The sequence below is a fragment of the Rhinichthys klamathensis genome, unplaced genomic scaffold (genome assembly GCF_029890125.1).
Source record: "Rhinichthys klamathensis goyatoka isolate OS25496 unplaced genomic scaffold, OSU_Roscu_1.1 h1tg000049l_1, whole genome shotgun sequence".
NCBI classification, from domain to species: Eukaryota; Metazoa; Chordata; class Actinopteri; order Cypriniformes; family Leuciscidae; genus Rhinichthys; species Rhinichthys klamathensis.
In genome coordinates this window covers 394,371-419,987 of record NW_026606595.1, presented here as the reverse complement: position 1 = coordinate 419,987, position 25,617 = coordinate 394,371, and the positions used below count along the sequence as shown (strand labels likewise).

Below are 25,617 nucleotides of genomic sequence, written 5' to 3'. Positions count from 1 at the left end.
GAGCCAAACACACACAGCAGAGCCAAACACACACACCAGAGCCAAACACACACAGCAGAGCCAAACACACACAGCAGCAGAGCCAAACACACACACCAGAGCCAAACACACACAGCAGAGCCAAACGCCAAACACACACACCAGAGCCAAACACACACACCAGAGCCAAACACACACAGCAGAGCCAAACACACACAGCAGCAGAGCCAAACACACACACCAGAGCCAAACACACACAGCAGAGCCAAACGCCAAACACACACACCAGAGCCAAACACACACACCAGAGCCAAACACGCACAGCAGAGCCAAACACACAGACCACAGACACACCAGAGCCAAACACACACCAGAGCCAAACACACACACACACACACACACCTGAGCCAAACACACACACCAGAGCCAAACACACACACCAGAACCAAACACACAGACCACAGACACACCAGAGCCAAACACACACCATAGCCAAACACACACACCAGAGCCAAACACACCAGAGCCAAACACACACACAAACCAGAGCCAAACACACACACAAACCAGAGCCAAGCACACACACACACCAGAGCCAAACACACACACACACACACCAGAACCAAACACACACACACCAGAGCCAAACACACACACCAGAACCAAACACACAGACCACAGACACACCAGAGCCAAACACACAGCATATCCAAACACACACACCAGAGCCAAACACACCAGAGCCAAGCACACACACAAACCAGAGCCAAGCACACACACACACCAGAGCCAAACACACACACAAACCAGAGCCAAGCACACACACACACCAGAGCCAAACACACACAGCAGAGCCAAACACACACAATAGAGCCAAACACACCCACACACACACTCCAGAGCCAAACACACACAATAGAGCCAAACACACACACACACACACACTCCAGAGCCAAACACACACACACACCAGAGCCAAACACACACACCAGAGCTAAAGACACATACCAGAGCCAAACACACACACACCAGCGCCAAACACACACAATAGAGCCAAACACACACACACACACTCCAGAGCCAAACACACACACACCAGAGCCAAACACAAACACACACCAGAACCAAACACACACACTAGAGCCAAACACACACACACACACACACACACCAGCCAAACACGGCATGGCCAGACCATTGGGCAGTGACATAAGTCTTGTGTTTCGCAGAGTTTGCTGCTTCAGTTGTGGTGTCACATTGTTTCTAGATTATTGTGATCAGATACATTGTTAGCAAAAAAATTCAAGTGGATGATTGATGGTCAGCAGCAAAGACATTGATGAATAAAGTGAGATTAAATGCATAACGTATATTTTTGTAATTAACCATATTTAATTGCAGATTTCTGAGTATTCTGAGTTTGCATTTCACTGTTTTTATTAATTCTGAGGAACACTGAATCTGTGTTTGTGTAAGTGAGACGATTACATGTTCACATTCAGTCTAGGACTATAGTAATCATCATGTTCACACACACACACACACACACACACACACACACCTCTACTCAGATATTTAGTTGTAAATTTAAAAGTAGTGAATTACTTTACTAGTTACTTGAAAAAGTAGTCTGATTGCGTAACTTGTACTTGTAAAGCGTTACGCCAGCACTGTGTCCCATTAGTGCGGCTCTAATGCTAGAACTTTTCAGTTTCTAATTAATAAATTCACAGTGCACGCGATCGGCAAGTGTGTGTGTGTGTGCGGTACATCAGCGCATTAGCTTAGAACGGCGATTAAGTTGCGTGTACATTAAGCTGTTTTGAACGTGCATTCACCCGATCAATTTTGAGCATCCAGATAGTATAATCAAACATATCTTGTGGAGCGCTTTCTGAGAATGCATATATTTATCATTTTAACTGTTGGAAACGAAGCATACAATGGACTTCAGAGGTTATTATCCTGTAGCGCCCTCTATAGGCCATGACCAGCCACCGGTCGCCGTCAAGCTGAAAGCGGCATGGCAGAGCAATAAAGTCCACTAGTCTGTGCAACCCTACTCTCTGCATTCAATACTTTTGCCAATAAAAGACTTATTGTTTTACAGTATATCATAAAAACGTGATAAAATAATCTACAAATACTGAAGCAGCAAACTTTGCGGAACACAGAATCGATGTCACTGCCAATAGTCTTGGTCTTATGGTTAATAATGGACAATTTGTTCATGAAGCAGTACAACAAGAGTTCTGGTTAGGGTATCAGTTTTATTTAGTGCATCTTCTGTTTTTTGGGGCAATTTTATTGTGGTGTAAATGAAACATTGCTGAGTGAAGTGACCATCAGTATTACTGTAATATAGTAACACAGCAGTACAGTAATTATCCATCACTGCAGGTTTGTGATAATCATAATAATTCTTCTAGCTCTGTAACCGCGTGTGACTGTGGATTTGTGATATCTTGTGAAGAGTGTCTCTGTGAAGGATGATGTTCATGTTTATGATGTTTACAGCTCTCGGTAACTGAGTTACAGCTCGTCTCTTCCGGCTCTCGACTGCACTGAGCAAACGCTCACTGGGAAAATCCATCAATCATTCCCTGCGTGTATTTGTGTCCTGATTCTGGGGATGTGCATGCTTTTATTTTGAGGTTCTTGTTTATAGCTCATGTTGTGTCTTTGTTCATTTAAAGCCCTCGTGTTTTCCCAGGCTGAGTCTCAATCAGTCTTGGTCATTTCAAGGGCCGTCTCATTCACACAATCCTTCCCTAAAAAAACCCACAATCCCACAAAACCCTCAATATATTAGACGATTTCAGTAAGCACAAACAGCACAGCTCCAGCAGTCGTCAGAGGTGAAGAGCTACAGTACCTTCACAGCCGGCTTGTTAATCGAGTTCTGGCACTCGATGTGCTGGCAGTGGATGGGGTTCCAGGCTGTGGCGGGAAGCACAAAAACACACCGATAATGTGTAGATATCAGGAGGAGGTCTGTCTCCAGCCACTGGAGCAGTGATGTCCAGTTGGTAAACAAGACATTCTTCAGAAAGTGAATCTTTGAACCAGTTCTCCAAGTCAGATTGAATCAGATGAGAGCATCTCTATACAACACCGTGACTCTCGAACACATCCCACAATCTGACTAGTGATGCTAGCAATGATAATGATGAGCTAGTAATGGCTGCTTCTGCAAACTCTTCTTTGGAACAAACAGTTCTGATTCCTAAATCGAACTCTCTCGAACGGTTCTCGGGTCAACAGTGCACTGACCTGAGAACTGTCTCCATCTCTCAGAGAAGAGACGAGTGAGCTGGATGTACAGTACCAGAGATGTATGTTCCTAATCTATTGGCCAAATGGTAAAACCTAATCAATATTTGTTATTCACATTTCCTGAATGAAACACTGATGACAATAAAATTATTTTAATTAAAGAATAATTATTAATTAAAACCCCAGAATAATTGTCCATTAGAGATGCACCGATGTATCGGCCAATAATCGGTATCGGCTGATAAAAGCTATTATTCTCACTATCGGCTATCACTAAGAAAATCTCTCGTGTTTAATTTAGGGTGTTAATTAAGTTGAATTAAGTTAATGTGGCAATAAGGCTTTACCAGTTAAAAACAGCTACATAAAAGCAGGCTTTATTTGACCCTGTGAACCACCCGTAGCTCAAGCCAGATCTGCAGTTTTTCCCTATATAGTAAACATCATTTGTAGCGCGCCTCTCATCCAATAATCGCAGAGCTTTGTGCTCTGTTACTACAAAAAAGTAGTCATCTTTCAAACTCTGTCCATTTTATCGCGAAATTCAAACAATAAATGGGGTTTTGACGCTCTGAAATGTGAGGTGGGATCGCTGAAGCAGTGGAGGGCAAGTGTTTTCTTACACTTTAAAGGGATAGTTCACTTTGAAATTAATTTTTGATATGTTTTAGCTTACCTTAAGGGCATCTAAGATGTAGGTGTCTGTGTCCACAGTAGTTTCAATTTTGATATTTTTAGGTCAAACCGTTCTTGTCTGTCGGTCATATAATGGAGGTCTATGGTCTCCACCTCAAAGAGCATGCACAGAGAAGTCCAGATTAAACATGATTTAATGACTCGTAAATGTAAGTAGACGAAATGCCTAAGACAAAACGTACGCGCGCGAGGTTTCACTTCCGGCGCTTTCCGGAAAAGGCCGAAGCGCCGGCGCCCTCAGATCACTTGGACGTGGCTGTGTTTACAAGAGGTAAAAACGATATAAATACTGTTCGTTTTCTCACACAAACCGCTCGTTTCGTGTCTTAGGCCATCAATGTGTGCTTACATTTACGAGTCATTAAATCATGTTTAATTTGGACTTCTCTGGTCATGCTCTTTGAGGTGGTGACCATAGACCTGCATTATATGACTGACAGACAAGAACGGCTTGACCTAAAAATATCAAAATTGAAACTACTGTGGACACAGACACCTACATCTTAGATGCCCTTGAGGTAAGCTAAAACATATCAAAAATTAATTTCAAAGTGAACTATCCCTTTAATACAAATTATATCTAGAAAAACATACATGAATACCAGAAGGTATGCTCAAATATTAGGGGTGGAACCGTACATGTATTCGTATCGAACCGAAACGGTACGGGCGTCACGGTTCGGTGCACGAATTTACACGGAGAATACACGGTATAAAAATAAATAAAACTCGCGTGCAAATTAATTAATGTAATGCGGAACTACTGTTAGATACGCGGGTTCTTTAGGGACACATAATCTGTACCATCGGCTTTGCTCTGAACGCGCGTTCACTTCAAACGTTGGCTTTATAGGTGCGTCCTATTCGCTTTGGACTAGCGTCGAACTAGACGCGGATTTGACGCTCTATTCCGTGTTTGGTGTGACCGCATAATGAAGGCTGCGATGTCAAGATTGCAATGCTGGACTGTGTCTGTGTGTGTGTGCGCGCGCGCGCGAGAGAGAGAGGCGAGATCGAACTGTGTGTGTGTGTGTGTGTGTGTGAGACAGAGAGAGAGAGAGAGAGAGAGAGAGAGAGGCGCGCGACCGAACAGTGGAAACATAAAAAAAAACATACTCCGTAATTTTGTTCATACAGATCATTAAACCTGCAACGTGTTTACTTATATTTGTGTACACTCGCAATAAAACACAACATTGTGCACACTGTAAACTCTTATCAAACTGTAACCTACAACTGTCACTCAACCAAAATCACACACACACACACACACACACACACACACACACACACACTGTTTTAAAAGAAAAACATATTTATCCGACTCCATTTCAAAACAGTCTGTGGGTCCCATCTTCTTTTGGACATTCATCATATCGCATTGGTTTTCATTTCTCGTCCTCGGAGCACTAATCTTACACATTCTACATTGATTAAAAAAGAAAATCGAATGCGTTTTTAATGGTAGTATTATTTTAACAGAAATCAATTATTTATAATTCAGATGAGAATAATGTTACATTGTTAATTAATAATGTTAATTAAAATTAAGGAAAACAAATATATTGATCTGAAATATAGCAAATTCATTTTAAATTAATTCAGGTACAATTACCAAACATATCGCAAGGTCTTTTTGTCTTTTCATTAAAATAATTAATAAACTAATTATATAAAACAATTGTCAGTGCACTACAAATAAACTGGTTCTATGCCTTTATATAATAAAACTTATTTAAAAAATACAATGCCTTCTGCATTTTTGTTTTGCTTTTCCCTCCATTGTACCGAACCGTGATGTCTGAACCGAGGTATGAACCGAACCGTGACTTCTGTGTACCGTTCCACCCCTATCAAATATATAGTACAATTAACCGAAATCTGTATCATGTCTCATTTATTATCTCAATCAGTGTTTCAACCGTGGAAAGATGTCAATAAAACAGCTTGTGAACAATTATCACTTATCGTGGCATTTACCTCAGGAAAGTCACCCGTTAGTTAGCTATAAAGAAGAGCTTATTTACTGTTAATTATATATGAATGTTTGAAAAAAATTGCTTATGAAAACTACCTTATATGTGCAACTGAGTTGTATACAAACATTTAAGCTTTTATTTGGGTGTAATTATTGTATGTATTATTTATAATATTACATATAATACCTCTGTTGTTAATTGCAACCAATATTACAGTGTACCAAATGAGTGGATTCCCTGTATAGTTTGCAGCATTATTTGGGAGAGTATATCGGTATCAGCAGATATTCAGAATAATGTCTGAGAAATGTAACATCGGTGCATGTCTATTCTCGACAGGGACGTTCCTGCGTATGGCTTTGTGTGAGTTTGAGCCTGTAAACCATCATGCGGAGAGGTTAAGCGTCTCACCTGTGTACTGCAGGCCTCTGTACTCACTGATGGCACCCGGAGGCTTGAGGTTGGGCCAGTAGTGGAAGAGCATCTGAACCGCCGGGGGTTTGACTTGGGACGGGCCGTACGATATGACGTACAGAAGATCCTTTAAAAACACAGCCATCTCTGAGTCAGTGGGAAGTGCTTTTGGAGAAATCTCCAGAAAGACATGAAGAACCGATCCATACCTTCCATACTTCCTGCTTGTACTTCATGAGACACTCCAGAAGCTGACAGTGGTAGACTGAAGACAAGCAGAGGAACATTCACAACATTTAGAGCCCAGAAACCGCTGTCCTGAAACGCTGCACTGGGATAGAGACGTGGACCCTAGGGCTGATAAATGCGGAGGTACCTGGGTTCGAGGTGTACTGCATGGCGATCATCAGCATGGACGAGGCGGACAGATTGACATACGCTGGGACGCCAGCCTCTCTTCGAGTCGAACCCACTGCAACACAGAACGCATTTCCTCACGTCAAAGTGCAGGAGCGTCACATGATGTTGAAGAAGCCTCTCTCAGCCATATATACTCACGTATGGCCATGGGCAGGAAGGATGTGCTCAGGTACTCTATGATGTCTTTGTGCAGGAAAGGAGGGAAGGTGGCTAAAGTGGAGATCATGGTGTAGGGTAGCGTGCTGAGAATATCATCACTAAGGAAAGGCAGAAGGCATGTTGTGGTGTAAAATATGGCCTGCCCCAGATCTGAAAGACAAGCAGAGGAGCGAATGAGCAGCACGTCCTCCACAGACTCATGCAGCTTCACAAGCGCTCGTCTCCGGACAGCACGAGACATTTACGGCTTTGGGTTTGCTACAAAATGCATCTTAAGTCTATATAATGAAACACTAGCAGTGCAAACACATCTTTAGCTGTTCCTACTGTACGAGTTGTTATCCAGACTTAAGACTTTAAGACTGGATAACGCCAAGCTCAGACTCGAGTGTTTCGATCGGAAAAGGAATTGTAATTGTAAAATGAAAGCAATCGATGGCAGACTTTGAGTTTAGATATGACTCCAGTAACTAGAGATCAAGCTGTCTGAAAGCAGTTTTCATTGGTAATGTCACTAGATGGAACGACCGATTTCTGCTGATAATCTCACAATGGTCAAACATTGACTGATTGATTAGCCAGGGGTGTGTGTTTCCCGTACAGTGCTGTGACGCGATGCCTAACTACCGTAGTACGATGCAGTTTTGAAGAAATCAACTAGCGAGTCACGACTGTTTCCCGAAACCGTGTTGTCACAAATTGGTCGTTCAACCACGTTGGTTAATGATGTCACACATGTGTTGGAGTAATAACTACTGTTAATGAATCTGCTTAAGATGGAATTAATGCTAGATGTTTTGCTATAAATTACGGACATGGCTTCTGAGGACTATTTCTCATTTTTCTCAGTTATTATGCCGTTTAATGACTGCATTATTTTACATGTGCGTCAGCAATGCTTTGCTGCGTCTCGTTTCAGAGGCTTCATCCTCCGGAAGGCGCATTTGGAGGTTGCATACAGTGCATACGGAAACTATTCTCAGCGCTTCACCTTTTCCACATTTTGTTATGTTACAGCCTAATTACATTCATTATATTTCATCAAAATTCTACAAACAATAACCCATAATGACAACGTGATTGTTTGAAATCTTTGCAAATTTATTAAAAATAAAAAAATCACATGTACATAAGTATTCACAGCCTTTGCTCAATACTTTGTTGAAGCACCTTTGGCACCAATTCGCCTTTGGCTAAGCCCCGCCCCCCTTAGTTACTGTTGCTACGTCCGACAAACAAACTTCATCTGGGCTCTGGTATCAACATGGCGTATGCTGTGACGGCTCTTCCTGCTGAAATTTTATCAAACTTTTATAAAGCAGCAAAAAAAGTGTCCGATAGAAGTAGGCAAAAGGGGCTGCGATATACGTTCGAAGGCTATATTCACGACATACAGGTGAAACGCAAGGAACAACAAGGCATCCAAATAAAGGCAGAAGCACACCGGTCAAAAAATGAACCACCGCATATCCTACTAATGGAGACGGAGGCTGGGACTCACAATATCAAGGAGCAACACTGTTCATGCAAAGCTGGGTAGGTCTCTATTCACTTCTATAATCGTTATTACAAAGCAAACGGACTACGCGAGTATAACGTTGTATTTATTAGCAGCGTGTGCTAGACGACACTTGTCAGGATTTGACTTCAGTTTTGGGAAGGGGAAAAACCGAACCTCTCTGGGAAACGCGTATCTGTGTTACAAATGCCCCAGGCACAGCGTTCAACCATATTTTTGATAAAACTACGACGGTAATAGCCTGCCGAGACCAAAAATATGAGACGCATGTGTTAAAGTCAATGGAGCGCAGTGAAAATGTGTCGGACCACTGTGGCAGCTCGTTCTTTTCTGCGCTGTGATTGGTCAATCTACATTCTAGGGTGTGGCTTAGCCAAAGGCGAATTACAGCCTCAAATCTTTTTGAGTGTGATGCTGCAAGCTTGGCACACCTATTTGTGGGCAGTTTCTGTCATTCTTCTTTGCAGAACCTCTCAAGCTCCATCAGGTTGGATGGGGAGTGTCGGTGCACAGCCATTTTCAGATCTCTCCAGAGATGTTCAATCGGGTTCAAGTCTGGGCTCTGGTTGGGCCACTCAAGGACATTCACAGAGCTGTCCCGGAGACACTCCTGTGTTATCTTGGCTGTGTGCTGAGGGTCGTTGTCCTGTTGGAAGATGAACCGTCGCCCCAGTCTGAAGTCCAGGGGTCTCATTTATAAAACTGTGCGTAGAATCCTTACTAAAAGTGTACGTGCGTCCGAAAGCCAAAAATGGCGTACGCAAACAAATATTCTGACTTATAAAACCGTGCGTACGCCAGAACCTGCGCAGAATTCACTTTATAAATCCCAGTCAGCGGAAGAATGTGCGCACACGCGTCTCCTCCCCGAAATAACCATACATGGAGCTGACAACGTCTAGTTTTACTATGCATATCGTCATCTGCATATCATTTGCATATGATTATTCATCCACGTGATAACATATGTTTAACGGTACAAGACATTTGGAAAATATGAAATACGGATGTGCCGTCACATTAGTTACATTAATAAAAAATAATTTAGTAGCCTATATCCTTGCCTTGTTTTTGAATAAATAAATAAAATAGTGTAAAATACATTTCAGAGAAAGTTTTTCTCAATCTTTTCCACTGGCCAAAGTTTAATTGATTTATATTTTTAATGGAAACAGATAGACCTTGTAGTGCATTATTTGCACGAAACTATTTTCTCAGACAATCTGCTATTATCATGATAAGCAATTATCTCTGTAGTTAACACATTAAAACACAGCATGACAGAGGGAAAGTGTTTGAAAGCATAGCATCCACAACAAATATTTCTATTCATTGAACATACATTTTTTTTGTAACTTCTCAGTAATGATTTCATGTAATTTAAGTGTCTAACTCCATTCATCAGAATGGCATATTTAATCTAAATGTTTATATCAGAAGTAAAACATAGTTTTATTTATTTAAACTGTTATTGTGAACATATTTGGCAGAACACTGTATTTATGATTATAATGAAGATTTACGGTTTTAGATAGGCTGCGTCAGTTTCACTAAAGAACAAAGGGATGGACATTTAAAAAGGGATGGATGTTTGCTTCATGTGATAGGCTTGGTGAGTGAAATTATATTTGTATTATCTTTCTGTATACTGTATGTATAATTTTCTTTAGAATGTCGGTCTAAAAGTGACCAAAAAGACATTTAGCTCCAGCTCACCATCGGCGTCGCCAAACTGCTCCGTCTCCAGAACGTGCGTACGCACGGCTCAAAGTTTGCTTAAAGGTGCGCACATTCTCCCGTCAAGTTTGTTTTTTATAGATCACAACCTTTGCGTGGAAACTGGCGTACGTACGTTTCCAGCCCCGTTTTGTGCGTACGCACGCTTTATAAATGAGACCCCAGATGATGTTTTCATCAAGGATGTCTCTGTACATTCATCTTTCCCTCGATCCTGACGAGTCTCCCGGTTCCTGCCGCTGAAAAACATCCCCACAGCTGACGCTGCCTCCACCATGCTTTACTGTAGGGATGGTATTGACCAGGTGATGAGCTGGGCCGAGTTTTCTCCAGACATGACGCTTGCCATTCAGGCCAAAGAGTTCAGTCGTTGTTTCTCATAGTCTGAGTCCTTCAGGTGCCTTTGGCAAACTCCAGGCGAGCTGTCATGTGCATTTTACTGAGGAGTGGCTTCCGTCTGGCCACTCTACCATACAGGTCGGATTGGTGGAGAGCTGCAGAGATGGTTGTTCTTCTGGAAGGTTCTCAGGCCTGATTGGTGGAGAGCTGCAGAGATGGTTGTTCTTCTAGAAGGTTCTCAGCCCTGATTGGTGGAGAGCTGCAGAGATGGTTGTTCTTCTGGAAGGTTCTCAGGCCTGATTGGTGGAGAGCTGCAGAGATGGTTGTTCTTCTGGAAGGTTCTCAGCCCTGATTGGTGGAGAGCTGCAGAGATGGTTGTTCTTCTGGAAGGTTCTCAGGCCTGATTGGTGGAGAGCTGCAGAGATGGTTGTTCTTCTAGAAGGTTCTCAGCCCTGATTGGTGGAGAGCTGCAGAGATGGTTGTTCTTCTGGAAGGTTCTCAGGCCTGATTGGTGGAGAGCTGCAGAGATGGTTGTTCTTCTGGAAGGTTCTCAGGCCTGATTGGTGGAGAGCTGCAGAGATGGTTGTTCTTCTGGAAGGTTCTCAGGCCTGATTGGTGGAGAGCTGCAGAGATGGTTGTTCTTCTGGAAGGTTCTCAGGCCTGATTGGTGGAGAGCTGCAGAGATAGTTGTTCTTCTGGAAGGTTCTTAGGCCTGATTGGTGGAGAGCTGCAGAGATGGTTGTTCTTCTGGAAGGTTCTCCTCTCCACAGAGAAATGCTGGAGCTCTGTCAGAGTGACCATCAGGTTCTCTGTCTCCTCCCTGACTGAGGCCCTTCTCCCCCGATCGCTCATCTCTAGGAAGAGTCCTGGTGGTTCCACACTTCTTCCGTTTACGGATGATGGCGGTCACTGTGCTCATTGGGATCTTCATGTTTCTGTACCCTTCCCCAGATCTGTTCCTCGATACAATCCTGTTTCTGAGGTCTACAGACAATTCCTTGGACTTCATGGCTTGGTTTGTGCTCTGACATGCACTGTTAACTGTGGGACCTTATATAGACATGTGTGTGCCTTTCCAAGGCATGTCCACTCAACTGAATTTACCACAGGAGGACTCCAATCAAGTTGTAGAAACACCTCAAGGATGATGGGTAGAAACCGGATTCATCTGAGCTCAATTTTGAGTGTCATGGCAAAGGCTGTGAATACTTATGTACATGTGATTTTTTTATTTTTAATAAATTAGCAAAGATTTCCAAACTTCTCTGACGTTGTCAGTATGGGCTATTGTTTGTTGAATTTTGAGGAAAATAATGAATTTAATCCATTTTGGAATAAGGCTGTAACATAACAAAATGTGGAAAAAGTGAAGCGCTGTGAATACTTTCCGGATGCACTGTACATCATCGAGGCGGTCTCATTTAACCACTAGATTGAAAAGTAAGAAAGAAATTACATTATTTTACACCTCACAAGAAATAAAAGTCAATTTTATTACGGTTACTTTTATTAAATAAGACATTTATGAGACGCAGCTCTTTTATGGCCCTGTCCCAAATGGCACCCTAAACACTCACAGTCTTTCTACGAGTCTGCACTTTCGTGACGTAATGCCGCTTTGACTGTCGGGAAGAAGTCTGCTGCGGAGATCGCATCAATGCAGGCTCGGCAAAAGTGCGAATCGCATATCGACCGCAAATGGGTGCTCGCGAGCACCCTTCTGAAACCTAAAATGACAAATGGAACACCCACCAGTCTCATGGACTAAACGGACACGGCACGCAGCAGCCATTGTAAGTTCACAAGACCGAAAATGCATATGAAGTGTGCCATTTGGGACAGGGCCTTTATCTCTTGTTTCTTCTTCTTCTTCTTTGCCTTACACTCTTTCAGAAGATGCATAACAGCGACCCCTACCGTAGAGCAGTAAAACATGGATTGACGAGAAATTCAGTCAATGGCGGGGAAAGAGTTAACAGCAGGCACCGGTTCTTAGAGCGTTAAGCGTATTTGTTTGGCTCGAAAGCACCGCCCATCTAGTTGTAAGGAGAACCTGAGGATTAACTGGATCTCGCTCTGAGAGACGAGGCAAGGAGAACCTGAGGATTAAACTGGATCTTGCTCTGAGAGACAAGGCCAAGAGAACCTGAGGATCAAACTGGATCTGACTCTCTGAGACAAGGCCAGGATCACCTGAGGATTAAACTAGATCTTGCTCTGAGAGACGAGGCCAGGAGCACCTGAGGGTTAACTGGATTTCGCTCTCAGAGACAAGGCCAAGAGAACCTGAGGATTAAACTGGATCTCACTCTCAGAGACGAGGCCAGGAGCACCTGAGGATTAACTGGATCTCGCTCTCAGAGAAGAGGCCAGAACTACCTGAGGATTAACTGGATCTCGCTCTCAGAGAAGAGACCAGGAGCACCTGAGGATTAAACTGGATCTAGCTCTGAGAGACGAGACCAGGAGCACTTGAGGATTAACTGGATCTTGCTCTCAGAGACGAGGCCAGGAGCAATTGAGGATTAAACTGGATCTCGCCCTGAGAGACGAGGCCAGGAGCACCTGAGGATTAACTGGATCTGACTCTCTGAGACGAGGCCAGGAGCACCTGAGGATTAAACTGGATCTCGCTCTTAGAGACAAGGCCAAGAGAACCTGAGGATTAAACTGGATCTCACTCTCAGAGACGAGGCCAGGAGCACCTGAGGATTAACTGGATCTCGCTCTCAGAGACAAGGCCAGGAGCACCTGAGGATTAACTGGATCTCGCTCTCAGAGACAAGGCCAGGAGCACCTGAGGATTAACTGGATCTCGCTCTCAGAGACAAGGCCAGGAGCACCTGAGGATTAACTGGATCTCGTTCTCAGAGAAGAGGCCAGAAGTACCTGAGGATTAACTGGATCTTGCTCTGAGAGATGAGGCCAGGAGAACCTGAGGATTAACTGGATCTTGCTCTAAGAGACAAGGCCAGGAGAACCTGAGGATTAAACTGGATCTCGCTCTGAGAGACGAGGCCAGAAGCACCTGAGGATTAACTGGATCTTGCTCTGAGAGACGAGGCCAGAAGCACCTGAGGATTAACTGGATCTCGCTCTGAGAGACGTGGCTAGGAGCACCTGAGGAAGGGAAGCGGCGTGGACTCACCGTGCTGACCGTGCTGTAGCAGGGGCACCAGGTCAAGCAAGGTGACGAGGGTGGCATAGAGCCCCTGATAGTCCAGTGAGGGGTAATCTGAGAGCTGAACCTCCCGACTCTGCTGGGGGGCGCCAGCCCGGTCGGCCGGGGCGTCCCGCAGAACGCTGTAAAGGAGGGATCGAGTAACTGTAGGGTTGATGGAACTGACTTGTGGTCTTAGAGATGGGGTGAGTGGGAATGGCACAGGAAAAAGACACATGGTCATGGGCACGGCCAAATTGGAAGCTTCCTGGCTCTCCTTTCTGCCTGTACGGGACAGGATGCTGCTCCGAGGGAGGGTGGGGGAGGGAGGGGAACAGGGGAAAAAAAGAGACAACAAAGACACAAAGAAACAGCACATTACATTGAAATGGCTCTACAGAGACAGCGTAAGTAGAAAAGAACCAAAGCCAGATATTTCCCACATAGGATGCAGTGTCTCCACAGACTTTTGGATGTGCCAGAATCATCTTTGCACTTGAAATTTGGTTTTGGTTCAGATCGAAGCTCAAGCAGCCACCAAACGGGCACTTGGCAAACACGCACCGATCACTGCATCTCATGCGTATCTGGTGACAAGGAGCAAAACTATAAAAAATGGCATGTTTTCAGTGGCAGCCCCGTACTTCGCCTTTGACGCGCACGCAACGCGCCCTCCGAGCGGCCAATCCCCGGAGGACGAGCGGCGCGGGCCGGTCAGCCGTAGGGAAATACTGAGCAATGGAGGGGCTGTCAGAGATGAGAGCAATCTCGAAATAATTAGTTTTGAGGACGATACAGAGATGACACTTCAGAAACATGCTTCAGCCAGTAATAAACATGTATGTGAGGTTAGACTAAAAGCTCCCTGGTCACAACACATGTTTATTGCACCGTCAAAAAGAATGTCTGTATGTAAATACATTATGATACTGCCTCAGTATCATTTCAGGGAAGAGAAATAATGGTTCGACAGGCATATGGATTTCAATTCTAACAGAAATGTAGCTAGTCTAGGGCTGGGGAAAACTGTAATGGAAAAGGAATACACTGGTTTCAAAAGCAATGTGTCATGTTTGTGGAGGGATGTGGAGGGTGTTTGTGTCTGCTGTCCCCTGTCAACTTCTACCCCTGCAGAAATTTGGTCTGTGATGGTCTTGGAGGGAGAGGAGAGCGTAGTTTGATGTGTGTTACATAAAACAGGATGGTGTACTATTTCTCTGATCAAAGCTAAAGGCCCTGTCTGTGAATGAGAGGTGGGTCGACTGCAGAATGCTACATGAAGAACAGCTTCTTGACATTTTAAACCCACTGAAAACTATGGAAATCAGTCCCTGCATACTCACAGACAATACACTCATTAATATACTCTTTATGACAGATCCTTTAACACACAAACACTGATAAAAACACAACAGGAATCACACACAAATACTGCACACGCAACTACACAATGTTCTCAGATGCTAAACTTTCTCTACATTATTGAGCACGTCTTCTAGTGTCAATGCATGCTCCTTTATTAACTCTTTCCCAGCCATTGACGGAGTTTTCCGGCTTTCCGTGTTTTCACTGTTATACGGTAGGGGGCACTATTACACATTTTGAAGAAACAAGCAATAAAAGCATTGCTTATGCACATTGTAGTCTTGGACAAAAATATGATTATCTCAGCTTTTGATCAAATTTTTATTTTAATTTTTTTACTTACCCACATTCAGGTGTTGATAAAAAAGATTGCATGAAGTTGCTAAAAAAATAATAAAAAAAATTTGTTTAAAAGAAGAGGTTCTGTTCTTTCTTTTGATATATTTTGATATATTGAGGAGATTCCCCCTTCCATGTGAAGCGCTTTGAGTGCCTAGAAAAGCGCTATATAAATGTAATGAATTATTATTATTATTATATTGCATGTTTAGAAATTCATACAACAAATATTCTAGAGGCCATGAAAGTTCTGTGAAAATTATCCACAATACTGGCGGCAGCTGGACACTTAAATAAAAAAACGTGGCCGGGGAAAGAGTTAATTGTTTTCATTGATATGTGAACAATAAACATGAAGAAGTGCTCCTACACATAGGCCTAAATAACATGAACTCGTGAGTATAACTATAATTCAGTAGTAGCCAATATTGTAGTTTAAAAGACATTTAAAAGACAAAAATTAAGGACAAACAAAACACCCGAGTCAAGATTTCCTTGACTGAATTGGAAAACAGGTTGTTGTTTGTCTCTCTTCTTGAACAGTTTATTTACAATGTGTCCTTTGCATAACTTTTGACACGATGTCCTGCATATCGAATGTCTCTGTGGCAGCTGAAACACTAACTCTAGGGGCCCTATTTTAACGATCTGAAACGCAAGTGTCAAAGCGTAAAGCGCAAGTAACTTTGTGGGCGGATCTCGGCGCTGTTGCTATTTTCCCGGCGGGATAAATGCCTCTTGCGCCTGGCGCAAATCTAAAAGGGGTTGGCCTGAAGTAGCTTCATTATTCATAGGTGTGGTTTGGGCGTAACGTGAAATAAACCAGAGCGTCATCTCACATTCCCTTTAAGAGCAGGCGCGCTTGTTCTAAAGCGGATTCCTATTATAACGGCGGATTTGCCAGGCGCGCGCCAGGAGCGGTTCACAGCCGAGGAGAGCAGCGTTCTTGTCAGAGAAGTGACATTGGGGATGGAGAGATGATAAGAGAGATGGGGAGAAACCCACCCAAATTAACTTCTGTTAAACAGGCGTTTTATACATGCTTTTATAATGCTTTTATAATAAATTGTCTTTCTATCTATCTATCTATCTATCTATCTATCTATCTATCTATCTATCTATCTATCTATCTATCTATCTATCTTTCTATCTATCTATCTATCTATCTATCTATCTATCTATCGTAATAATGTATGATTTGCAAAAATGAAAACTGCTGCTTAGATGAGAGAATCAAAGTGTATGCGCGTTGTGCACACGCTACATTGATTATGGCCAAGCATGCGCCCTTAAAATAGCATAATGAACAACGCGCAACGCGCCACTGACTTTAGACTAGTTTTTTTCTGGTCAGTGGCGCAATTGTTTTATAGAACAGCAAAATAGCATGAGGGAAAGTTTGCGCCGGAACACGCCTCCTCTTTGCGCTGAACCGCCCCGGGGAGCGCAAGTGTATTTCTTAGTTAACCGACGTGTGTCTGTGGAGGGAAAAGTCTGCTATGCGCGGGTGCAAAATAGGAATGATACATGCGTCAGTGTACAAAGTCATTTGCGCCGAGTGCAAGATAGGGCCCTAGATCTGCCTATCATTAATGTTAAAGCGAATGCAGTGTGTGTTTGCCCTATCTCCAGTGTAGTGCACTTACCTGAGCAGCGTCTGGGAAAAGTATTTCAGAGTGTTTGCAATGTCTGTTCCCGATGGCACTGGGTAAATATTGTGAAGCACACGGTTGTGATACTCTTGCAAGTATCGAATCTTAGAGCCAACTAAACAAATAAAGAGCAGAGTGACAGATAATTAACATTCAGCAGTGTTCAACAATCCACTGGCTTTGACTGAACAGTAAATCAGTAAATCAGTCCATCTTTCTAAAACAGCAGGACATTCAAGTCTGTATTTTCACACCGTTACAGCTGAAACGAGACATGTTTTCTAACTTGCTGCCATTTGAAGTTTGTTTTCCACATCAGATAGTTCGGGACGTCGAATGAACACCGTGAACAGAGATCAACAACACACTTCTGAAGGGGGGATTCTGGAAGTCACTGCTGCTTCAATGTGTATAATGAGTGGTTATAATCAAGGTATTAATTAATATTTTTTCTTTTAAATATGACACGAGTTGAATGACTATGAGATTTTACTTTGTTATAGAAGTTACCAGTGTGATTACTGAAATGTTCTTTCATGTATTCTCTAATGTCTGTATTAGATATCATATCTGAGAGGTGACTGAAGGGTCTGGCCCATGCCAGGAGAGCAGTCACAGTGCTTGCTCATTTAGCCCGGCTTCCAGAGATGAAATATGGACTCGTTTTGTTGGAGAAAGGTCTTCAACGTGTTTTAAAACATATATCTGTTCTTCTAGCTCACCATGACGACTATAGGTCACAAGGGTCATTGGAACCAATAGTTTGAGTGACCATTTCTTAGCATTTACTTTACTGTTCTATATTAAAGTGTTCTCTCATTGAGAGAAAGAATAGTCTCCTGTTTATAGTTAGAGCCCGACCAAATCCAACCTTGAAGAAGCAGTGTGTCTGTGTGTGTGTTAGTATTCTTGGTTACAGGTTAAGGAAAACGTGGAATTATTGGAGATGGACTGACTTGTTTTCTTCAACATGCTGGAGCGTAGACACACAGTGTTGTGACCTAACTCAGGGTCCTGGGGGCAGCCGTACAGACTATGGAGATGTGCTACTGCCTATCTGTCCATGAGTTTATCTATTTCTTAGCCAATCAGAATCATTCAACCTGAAGCAAGGACGTAGCTTAGACCTGGTGAAGGGTATAACTGCTGATCTTTGTCACTGTAGGGGCGGCCTACGAACTCCTGTGAGTGTTGAAGCTGAACTTCTGCTGATGAAACTGCAAGCTATCTTCAGTAAAGTTTTTCTTCAATTTATTATAATTCTGATTCTTGTTAAAATTGACTGCACTTCTAACTCCTAGTCTTCATTAACCATATGTGGTCCTTGGGTAAATTCCCTCTCATGCTGGGTACTGATGCTTTTTTCTATTTTATGTTGTTTTCTGTCTAACCACGAAAAAATTTAATATTATCCAACAGTTCAGAAGAAGATTGAAGGGATCAGCAGAGTATTTTTTGATGGCTGTAAATAGGCTCACATGGACCAAACAAATCCCAATTTAATTGTCAGAAAATTAACAAAATTATGTTTCTCTACATTTGAATTAGGTACATATTCGGCTTTTGACACTTGAACATGAACTTTGTCTTCACAAGACAGATCTTAATACTATTGTATTCTAGAGAATTTTGTGCCTTCATATGTGCCTTATGGCAACAGTTGGATGAATAAATTACTCAAAGCAATCATTTCCGTTCAAATCGGTGCAAATGTCTGCGTAACTCTTTTCCACATGAGAGTGAACAGGGATTTGGCCTGTCAAGCTCCAGAACGACATTAAACTATCCTGAAAGAGTCATAACTGTAGTTCATATTCAATCTCAATCTATATTCCACATTCCCTTTCGATACGGTTCCCTCACACTGAGTGAGAGATTTCCTCTCTCTCGCTGTGGGGAAACTCCGTTTTCTCAGAACACTAATGCCTGATTGGTTGGGGCCGACTTCCTATATAAGCCGCACTGAAATGGCCTTCTAGTCAGATTTACTCTCCTTCAGCGCAGACACATCTCCTCTCTGGCTCTGAAGAGGAGAGAGAAGCCTCTACTTGTCGCTAGAACCGACTCTGCAGCGGATCAACGGTGCCTCGCCGTCGCAGCTGACTCGCCGCTTCTCCCCTGCGGCTTTCAGGCGACAACTAAGCATTTTCACGGCGTAAGCGATGTTTGTTACAAAATGTAGCGGCGCGAGTGTGGCTCATGCAGGGCGACCCTGCTTCCCTCGGACAGAGACCAGCTGCTCTCACTGATCCTGCCTCACGCTCTCCTCTCGAGCCGAGGCAGAAACAGCAGAGCAACAGGGCTTCAGCGAGCTCACGTTAGCCCAGTGACCAACAGCCCTCTTCTGGCATGACTGGGGGAACTCCGGTGACGACTCCATGCAGCCAGCGCTCACAGAGACGGACCCAGCGAGACCTCGGCAGGACCACTACCCCCACTCTGTGTTTGTCAATTCTTCCTCTTCAGCTTCCTTCACCACAGCTGACGTGCGGAGAAAAGGGCTATACCAAGCTTCCCGCACTGGAAGAAGCTGTCGCCGCACACCTGTGCCCGCTCACGGCCCTCGGCTGGAAGGGGCTTCCCATCAGGACGACGTCTGCGCTCGAGGGCAGAGCGTTAGCTGTAAGCGGCCAGGCTGGCTCCACCCTCCACCATACGTCGGCCCTTCAAATATTGGGCCAAGCTCCTCATGGACGAGCACGGCCCAAATCTGGCGGTCTTCAGAGTAGTGCTGGGCCGTATACCAGTTCATACCGAATACCGGTGATTATTTTTGTTATGCTATGAATTTAGAATTTTTGGTCATACCGCCCAGCACTACTTCAGAGATCTGCACTGTTAAAGCCACAGCGATCGGGCACACCATGGCCAGTCTGGTGACATCGAGCGGCAACTTTGGCTCAACTTGACGGAGATCAAGGACGCTGACAACACAGCTTCCGGCATTCCCCCTCGGGCGTGATCCTGCAGTGGACGGCTTCACAGCAGCGCAGAACACATCAAAGGGCCATGCAGCATTTCTGCCCAAGAGAGCGAGTTCCTCAGCTGCTTCCAGTCGCCCGCAATCAACCTGGACTCAGCAGCGAGCCAGCGCTCACGCCAGCCGAAGGCATAACCCGAGGTGAGGCGCGACCCATCCTGGGCTAGAGCTGGACCCTGAGCCGCGCCAGCCGAAGGCAGAACCCGAGGTGAGGCGCGCCAGGGACCGCCCTGAGCTGGAGCTGGACCCTGAGCCACGCCAGCCGAAGGCAGAACCCGAGGTGAGGCGCGACCCGTCCTGGGCTAGAGCTGGACCCTGAGCCACGCCAGCCAAAGGCAGAACCCGAGGTGAGGCGCGACCCGTCCTGGGCTAGAGCTGGACCCTGAGCCACGCCAGCCGAAGGCAGAACCCAAGGTGAGGCACGACCCGTCCTGGGCTAGAGCTGGACCCTGAGCCACGCCAGCCGAAGGCAGAACCCGAGGTGAGGCGCGACCCATCCTGGACTGGAGCTGGACCCTGAGCCGCGCCAGCCAAAGGCAGAACCCGAGGTGAGGCGCGCCAGGGACCGCCCTGAGCTGGAGCTGGACCCTGAGCCACGCCAGTCGAAGGCAGAACCCGAGGTGAGGCGTGACCCACCCTGAGCTGGAGCTGGACCCTGAGCCATGCCAGCCGAAGGCAGAACCCGAGGTGAGGCGCGCCAGGGACCGCCCTGAGCTGGAGCTGGACCCTGAGCCACGCCAGTCGAAGGCAGAACCCGAGGTGAGGCGTGACCCACCCTGAGCTGGAGCTGGACCCTGAGCCACGCCAGTCGAAGGCAGAACCCGAGGTGAGGCGCGACCCGTCCTGGGCTAGAGCTGGACCCTGAGCCACGCCAGCCGAAGGCAGAACCCGAGGTGAGGCGTGACCCACCCTGAGCTGGAGCTGGACCCTGAGCCATGCCAGCCGAAGGCAGAACCCGAGGTGAGGCGCGACCCAACCTGAGCTGGAGCTGGACCCTGAGCCACGCCAGCCGAAGGCAGAACCCGAGCTGAGGCGCGACCCAACCTGAGCTGGAGCTGGACCCTGAGCCATGCCAGCCGAAGGCAGAACCCGAGCTGAGGCGCGACCCAACCTGAGCTGGAGCTGGACCCTGAGCCACGCCAGCCGAAGGCAGAACCCGAGGTGAGGCGCGACCCGCCCTGAGCTGGAGCTAGACCCTGAGTCACGCCAGCCGAAGGCAGAACCCGAGGTGAGGCGCGACCCGCCCTGAGCTGGAGCTGGACCCTGAGCCACGCCAGCCGAAGGCAGAACTCGAGCTGAGGCGCGACCCAACCTGAGCTGGAGCTGGACCCTGAGCCATGCCAGCCGAAGGCAGAACCCGAGCTGAGGCGCGACCCAACCTGAGCTGGAGCTGGACCCTGAGCCACGCCAGCCGAAGGCAGAACCCGAGGTGAGGCGCGACCCAACCTGAGCTGGAGCTGGACCCTGAGCCACGCCAGCCGAAGGCAGAACCCGAGCTGAGGCGCGACCCAACCTGAGCTGGAGCTGGACCCTGAGCCATGCCAGCCGAAGGCAGAACCCGAGCTGAGGCACGACCCAACCTGAGCTGGAGCTGGACCCTGAGCCACGCCAGCCGAAGGCAGAACCCGAGGTGAGGCGCGACCCGCCCTGAGCTGGAGCTAGACCCTGAGTCACGCCAGCCGAAGGCAGAACCCGAGGTGAGGCGCGACCCGCCCTGAGCTGGAGCTAGACCCTGAGTCACGCCAGCCGAAGGCAGAACCCGAGGTGAGGCGCGACCCAACCTGAGCTGGAGCTGGACCCTGAGCCACGCCAGCCGAAGGCAGAACCCGAGCTGAGGCGCGACCCAACCTGAGCTGGAGCTGGACCCTGAGCCATGCCAGCCGAAGGCAGAACCCGAGCTGAGGCGCGACCCAACCTGAGCTGGAGCTGGACCCTGAGCCACGCCAGCCGAAGGCAGAACCCGAGGTGAGGCGCGACCCGCCCTGAGCTGGAGCTAGACCCTGAGTCACGCCAGCCGAAGGCAGAACCCGAGGTGAGGCGCGACCCGTCCTGGGCTGGAGCTGGACCCTGAGTCACGCAAACCGGCCCGATGTTTCGGGAACATGGAGGAGAAGGAGAAGTCCCACCGAGGCCGCACTGCCGCCAAAGAGACCATGTGATCTCCTCCCAACCCTGTTCAGTTCCAGCGCTGGAGGCGGTGTGTTTGCTGCCAGTTCTGGAGCCGAGACCTCTTTACACTGTTATAGCGAATCAAATAAATAACAGACACCTTCACAAAAAGAGCATTTCTCCTCCGGTCCATGCAGCTGCAAGAGTCCGCCCCGCCACAGACGCCAACCAATCAGGCTTCAGTATTCAGTGAGTGAGAGGAAATCTCAGGGAACCGAGGTTGCGTCAGTAACACAAGCGTTTCTAAGTCAGCTAAGAAAACTTTAGTTAAGGGTTATCCTGAAAAGAGTGGACAGATTCACCCTCTGTCTGGAACAGGTTTGGAAGGACATGATAAAGACTAAAACCTTTCAAACGACACAATATGGCACTGTGCTTTTCGTGGGTAATAATGAAAGAAAAGAATATATATGGACTACTCTAAAGCAATGTAAAAGGCTTTTTTGTATATTTTGTTTTCATATTACATTTTTCATAAAAAGTGTTTTGTTGAGTTTAAAATGTAGTACATTATTCATAATAACCTGTTACTTTATGCAATTAGATTTTTACAGGATGCACATTACATTTTGAGAAAATTATTACATAATGAACATTTATTGCATTTAACTTAGATTATACAGTTATGAAATTATAGTTTATTATTAAATTATGAGTTACTATAATGAGACTTTAAATAATATGCTCACAATTTTGTTACATTTTGAGAAAATGATTACATTATGAACAATTACTGTATAATTAGTTAACAAACATGTTCATTACTTCAATGAGCTCATTTTTTCTGCCTTAAATATTCTTTTTTAATTAATACATTATTAGCTTACTGTATGATTTGTATGTACTTTTCTGAAAAACATAACTCTGATAACAGATCACTGTAAAGTGTAATGTGGAATCATGCACTTCTGTAAAGCTGCTTTGAAACGAGATGTACTGTGAAAAATGCAATACAAATAAATATGAATTTAATTAAATTATTAGTCAACTTTTATATTTAAGTATATAGTTTTTACATGATTACATGATGAGTTGCAGCAGGATCGTTTTATCTCATGATTTCCCAGCCCATATTCAGCACACACAAACCCAAAGTCCTGTATTCCTCATGTTTGCTCAGACTGTAGAGTAAATGCTTCAATAACAGGGTAAACTAAGAGTCAGATGACCCACCTTCATTATTGCTCCTGACCACACGATAGATGACACTAATCTCATCTCTCTTGATGAATATGCTATTCTTCATTTTGTCATTTCATCTGGATATCAACATTTGTGAGATTTAGTCAGCCGAGACAGTTTTGAGGTTAATTTATCTTTGTGGGTCTCTGGAAAATAAAATAGAGATATATGACCTTATATTATGCTGAATATCAAAGTTTCTTTTGTCTGTTTGTTAATGAGGGATTTGTGGACACATCAATGTTTTATTATGAGGTAAAAAGGGATAAAATTAGACCCTTGGGGTAAGATGGGACACCCAGAATTGGCACAGAAGGCCCCGAGTGGCACGATGTTACTAGCGTTTATTTTTTTACATTTAATAATTATTATAATTAATTTGGTTATTATTTAATATTTCCATGAGTTAGATGTACAGATATCTTCATTTTCATTAATACCTACAGGTTAATTGAGTGAAATCATTAAATTTGCATACATAGTGTTGATATGACATATCTTCAAATAAAATATGGAAAATCCAATAAGTAAATATTCATATACATAAGTAGTAGAGTCATTTTACATTTCAGGTGAATCTCTTTTACTGTGACTCTGCTTTCATTGGTTATTCAATCATTATCAACTAAATTATCCAAATTTAAGTTTAAATAGAATAGTTGATTTAGGCTAGTAATTTATATTAACACTTTAAAAATGTATAAATATTAATAGGAATTATATCAAAAGTAATTTATACATTTTTGTAAAAGTTACCACTCTTTTAATATTTGATATTTTGTGCTATAACAACTAAGTTAGCAAATGTTTCTATTTATTTCCTATAATAACACATTGGCTGATGAATCACCATCCTGCACATGCTGAACTTCTAAATATCTAAATATGTTACAATTTATGTGCAATTACAAGTAAGTTATTGTTCTTCCCCTAATAGCCTACATCAGGTATGAAGTGTTCTTTGAGACTGTATTAGTGTGTGTGAGCACAGATCACAGTGAGAGCTCTCAGTGTTGTGTTAGAATGACCAGCAGTGTTTATGATGGACAGCAGGAAAGCAGATGGCGCCCTCCACCACACAGCTGATCTTCATCATCATCATCATCATCATCATCATCACAATCAGCGCGATCAGAAGAACAAACACACGCAGGTGATCTGCGTCCAAAACACCTCGAGCTTCTGCTTCACTGCAGTGATCATCGGATTACTCGACCTTGACAAAAAGACAGCGCATCTTCTGCGATGATCTATAATCTCCGACACTGTAATCGCGAAGCTCTCGTGTTTTACTGTATTATTATTATTAAAGCCATATGTTCGTCATCATTTGCCCTCGCGCTCGTTCAGACTGTTGCCTTGACAACGCCGCTCCCATCGCGCGCGCACACACACACATCCCCTATTAAAACATTATATTATCTGCCATTACATCTATATATGAGAAAACAGCGATGATGATACTTACATTGCTCTGCCTTGGTAGACATGTTAGCGCGTGTCCGGGGTTCATCGAGCAGATCTGACTCGGGCTCGCGCAGAAGCGATGAAGGTTTCCAGGTGAAACCACTGAGGAGAAGCTCGGGAGAGATGACCATTAAAGACAGCCTCGAACATCTGCGTTAACCCCGCTTCTCAGAGAGCGACGAGCTCGAACATCTGCACATGATTAACCCCTCTCGCTAATGCGATAGGAGCACGAGCTGAGGTTCGCGAACGCGCTTCTCCTGCTCCTGATAATGGACTCTCCCGCGAGCAGATCGATATCGACCCAGCCTTCACACACTCCTAAACCAGTCTCTGTGCTGGATATTTCTGCAACAGTTGGTTTTAAAAATAACAGATGATGGTGTCTATTTGATCTAGATCTTTTCCATGAGAACTTAATCTTAAACATAATCTTTAGAAAAAAACATCACGATTGTTTTCCCCGATTGTTTTTCTCCTCATTTGTAATTTACTTTGGATAAAAGCGTCTGTTAATGAATAAATGCAAAAATAAAAAATTCTCTCTTTGACTTTTAATCTTCATCACTAAACATGGATTTTAATAAGAAAGATGATTTGTTCTATTTTCTCAGACCAGATCATCACAGATTCTTCATCCCTCGGGAAACATAAACGACAGCACACATCAGTATATTTCACTTAACTGCATCAACGGACATATAAGCGTAACTTAACTGACTATGGAAGCAAATAAGAGACATAACTATTTGAAATTTAACAGCCACTGAATACTTAGTTTTGAA

General features: G+C 44.6%; 1 protein-coding gene across 1 annotated transcript in view; it reads right to left on the bottom strand.

Annotated features, from left to right (window-relative positions):
- The window catches only part of LOC130082705 (protein unc-79 homolog), a 91,990-nt gene extending 66,879 nt beyond the window's left edge, over positions 1-25,111 (bottom strand). Inside the window, 8 exon segments of the mRNA XM_056247560.1 lie at positions 2,855-2,919; positions 6,342-6,471; positions 6,554-6,609; positions 6,721-6,816; positions 6,903-7,073; positions 13,667-13,980; positions 17,029-17,149; positions 24,834-25,111. Coding sequence (XP_056103535.1) covers positions 2,855-2,919; positions 6,342-6,471; positions 6,554-6,609; positions 6,721-6,816; positions 6,903-7,073; positions 13,667-13,980; positions 17,029-17,149; positions 24,834-24,963 — 1,083 coding nt within the window. The 5' untranslated portion in view covers positions 24,964-25,111.
- Positions 25,112-25,617: the final 506 nt, after the last annotated feature.